The sequence below is a fragment of the Gavialis gangeticus genome, unplaced genomic scaffold, assembly GCF_001723915.1.
Source record: "Gavialis gangeticus isolate Ggan-Ray unplaced genomic scaffold, GavGan_comp1, whole genome shotgun sequence".
NCBI classification, from domain to species: domain Eukaryota; kingdom Metazoa; phylum Chordata; order Crocodylia; family Gavialidae; genus Gavialis; species Gavialis gangeticus.
Genome location: NW_017728995.1, coordinates 17,251,320 through 17,254,003, shown reverse-complemented (window position 1 = coordinate 17,254,003; position 2,684 = coordinate 17,251,320). Strand labels below are relative to the sequence as shown.

At 40.2% G+C, this 2,684-nt stretch overlaps 1 protein-coding gene across 3 annotated transcripts in view; it reads left to right on the top strand.

Annotated features, from left to right (window-relative positions):
- The window catches only part of LRRC34 (leucine rich repeat containing 34), a 30,655-nt gene extending 27,971 nt beyond the window's left edge, over window positions 1-2,684 (top strand). For all 3 annotated transcript variants that reach the window (XM_019503270.1, XM_019503269.1, XM_019503268.1), the window contains 3 exons: window positions 234-389; window positions 2,026-2,152; window positions 2,440-2,684. In XM_019503270.1, coding sequence (XP_019358815.1) covers window positions 234-389; window positions 2,026-2,152; window positions 2,440-2,643 — 487 coding nt within the window. In that variant the 3' untranslated portion in view covers window positions 2,644-2,684. The remainder of the gene's footprint in view (window positions 1-233; window positions 390-2,025; window positions 2,153-2,439) is intronic.

Sequence of the window (2,684 nt, the reverse complement as noted above, 5' to 3'; positions counted from 1 at the left end):
TTGCTAAATAGAGGGGGGGGTTTAATCAAAAGGCAAAGGGATATTCTAATTTTAGGATATTTTACATCTAGACAACAAACACACCACTAACATATTTGGCATTTTAAAAATGGATTTTTGAGGAAATGATGTTAAGTCTACTTTCTATTTTTAACAAGCTTGTAAGGTGTTTTCAGCCTGTAGAGTTGCACAGCATATTTCTCTGCAGTATTCCATTTTTATGTCTCTTCCAGCAATAAGGTAACTTGTGATGGTGCGAAATTTTTGGGAGAACTGCTGAAATGGAACAAAACCCTGGAAATCCTAGATCTTCATTCCAACAGGATAGAAGATGATGGAGCTATCTATCTGAGTGAAGCCTTAGCTTTGTACAATGGGACTCTTCAAGTGTTAGTATACCTATGACTCCTTAAATAAGTTACCAGTGATCATGCCTGCAATATCAGAAAATCTGATGTGGCAGTGCATACCAAGACTGAGGAAATCATATAGGTGTTCATAATCAAAACTGAAGTCAAACAGTTTCCAAAATCCAGCATTGGGTGTAGAGTACGCAGTAAAGGCTGCTGATACTGATATTCCATGACTTTTCTTCCTGGGCTTAGGCAGGGCCAACAAAGTGCTGGTCTAAAGAATGCTCCCCACTCAGGTGAGGTTTACACCAAGAGGAATACACTAATCTACCATGCCAGCATAAATGCTGGGGTCTTTTGCCAGCATAGCTACTTCCATCACAATTCATATTTCCTCAGGGTCCAGATGCTGCAAAGCTGTCAAAGGGCTGTAGAGTAAAACTGGCCCCAGGGAGCTGTTCAAAGTCTGATGACTGGGCTACTCAACTGTTGGTTTACCCCATGGGAGAAAAGCCAAACAATCACCTTTCCCTTGGGAAAGGGAATGCTGAAAACAAGTAGGGGGAAGAGTTTCACAGCAATGATAAAACTTGCCCTGAAAAGCCTTAGGTCTCTTCCTCAGTTTCACCGTCTGTCCAACAAAAATCTCAAACAAACCTTGAGTAAAGGCTTTGTTTTTGCTTTCAAACCCTTTACCCCCATCATAACAAATTTCCAAATGCCACAGTACACAGTGGAAATTTCAGATATGAAATTTTATCCTCTAGCCCCTCACATGTACCTGTCCAAGCTCCTAACCCTCTAGTGTGCCTATCTGTACTGTCAACCCTAGGTAAATAAAGTACATAATTCCCCCCCACCCCATTTTCCTTGCCCTTTTCTCTGGGTGTTATCCATTGCTACAGGAGTTCCTCTCAGACTGCTGCTGATATTTGAGCAAGTTATTTTCCTGGTTGAATCTAAAATCAGTTTGCCAGCATTTTTCAGTTATCTGCTCAGCGAAGTAAGCTGCTAGAGTGGTTCTTTGATAAAAATTGGTACTAGAGCTTGGGTCTAGGTTGGTTTTTTGTCTGCAAGAGTTAGGGACTTGTTGTGCTGAAGGGTCTACAGAAGAGGATCTTTATGACTGCACAGACCCTCTTTATGTCACCAGGCCTCTGTTGGTTCAGATTCTGTTATCTGGAAGCCTGTTTATAGGACAAAGTTTATTATCTCTCCTCCAGGTAAATGTTGGGTCTTTCAAAAAGCCATGTTTTGGCTGGATATAAGAACCAATCAGCAGTGTTGCCTGAAGCCATTAGTCTTGGCAAGAAAGACTAAGGAGTCTGCTTAGGTGCCTCTGGAAATTACAAAAATCACTCCTCGTATGACCTGGGGCAAAGCTGTAACCTGACTGGAAACCAGAGCTGTGCTTTAGAGAAGACAAATGAGAGACCGGGCAAAAGGTCATCTACACTGAGGAAATAGTGTCAGTAGCTTTGCCATGCAAGTCAAGGAAATGCCTTGAGAAACAATGCTGGGATTGTATAAGACTTACTGAGTTGGACTAAAAAAATCATCTTCATGTTGCTAATTTGTTTCACATCATTGTACTTGAAGTTATGAGGTGGAAATTAAGTAGTTTGGAGTCTGCATAGTGAATGCTGCTTAATGCTTCATTTCTATTTATTAGGTTAGCAGTGGTGAGCAACAATATAAGTGGAAAAGGACTTGTTGCTCTTTCAGATGCTTTGAAAACAAACACAGTGCTTTCCTACATCTATATTTGGGGAAACAAATTTGATGAGGCCACCTGCATGGTGAGTACTTTCTTCATTGCTGAACTTTTTTCAGTTATCCCCCGTCATACAACTCATGTGCTGCCTGTAGTTTTACTAGTATAACTGGTTTGTTATTAGCTGTATCTCATTTCATTATAAAACTGATAGTTGTAAAATAGCTTTCTTATGCCAAGTGACTACAGGATATTAAATACATACCTGTGATAAACTTGAGCACCAGCACAGGCGATATTATCCTGATCTGCATTGAGGTAGATACTCTAGTAGAATATTCTAGTTTAATTCTTTGCATTTGTTTATTGTAGGCATTTTCAGATTTACTTAAAACTGGACGCTTGAAACCAAATTGTACAGATGTGGATCCATATGAAGTAGATGGGCACATATACCTTGCAGAACTCTCACATGGCCTGAAAAAGCATTACTACTGGACACCAAGTTATGGGCCAGTTGTTAACAAAGATGCCAATGCCAGTCTTGCAATAGGAGCAGTTTCAGAACATTTGTGAGCAGGTAGCAGTTCAATAAGTTCATATGAATGAGACTTTTC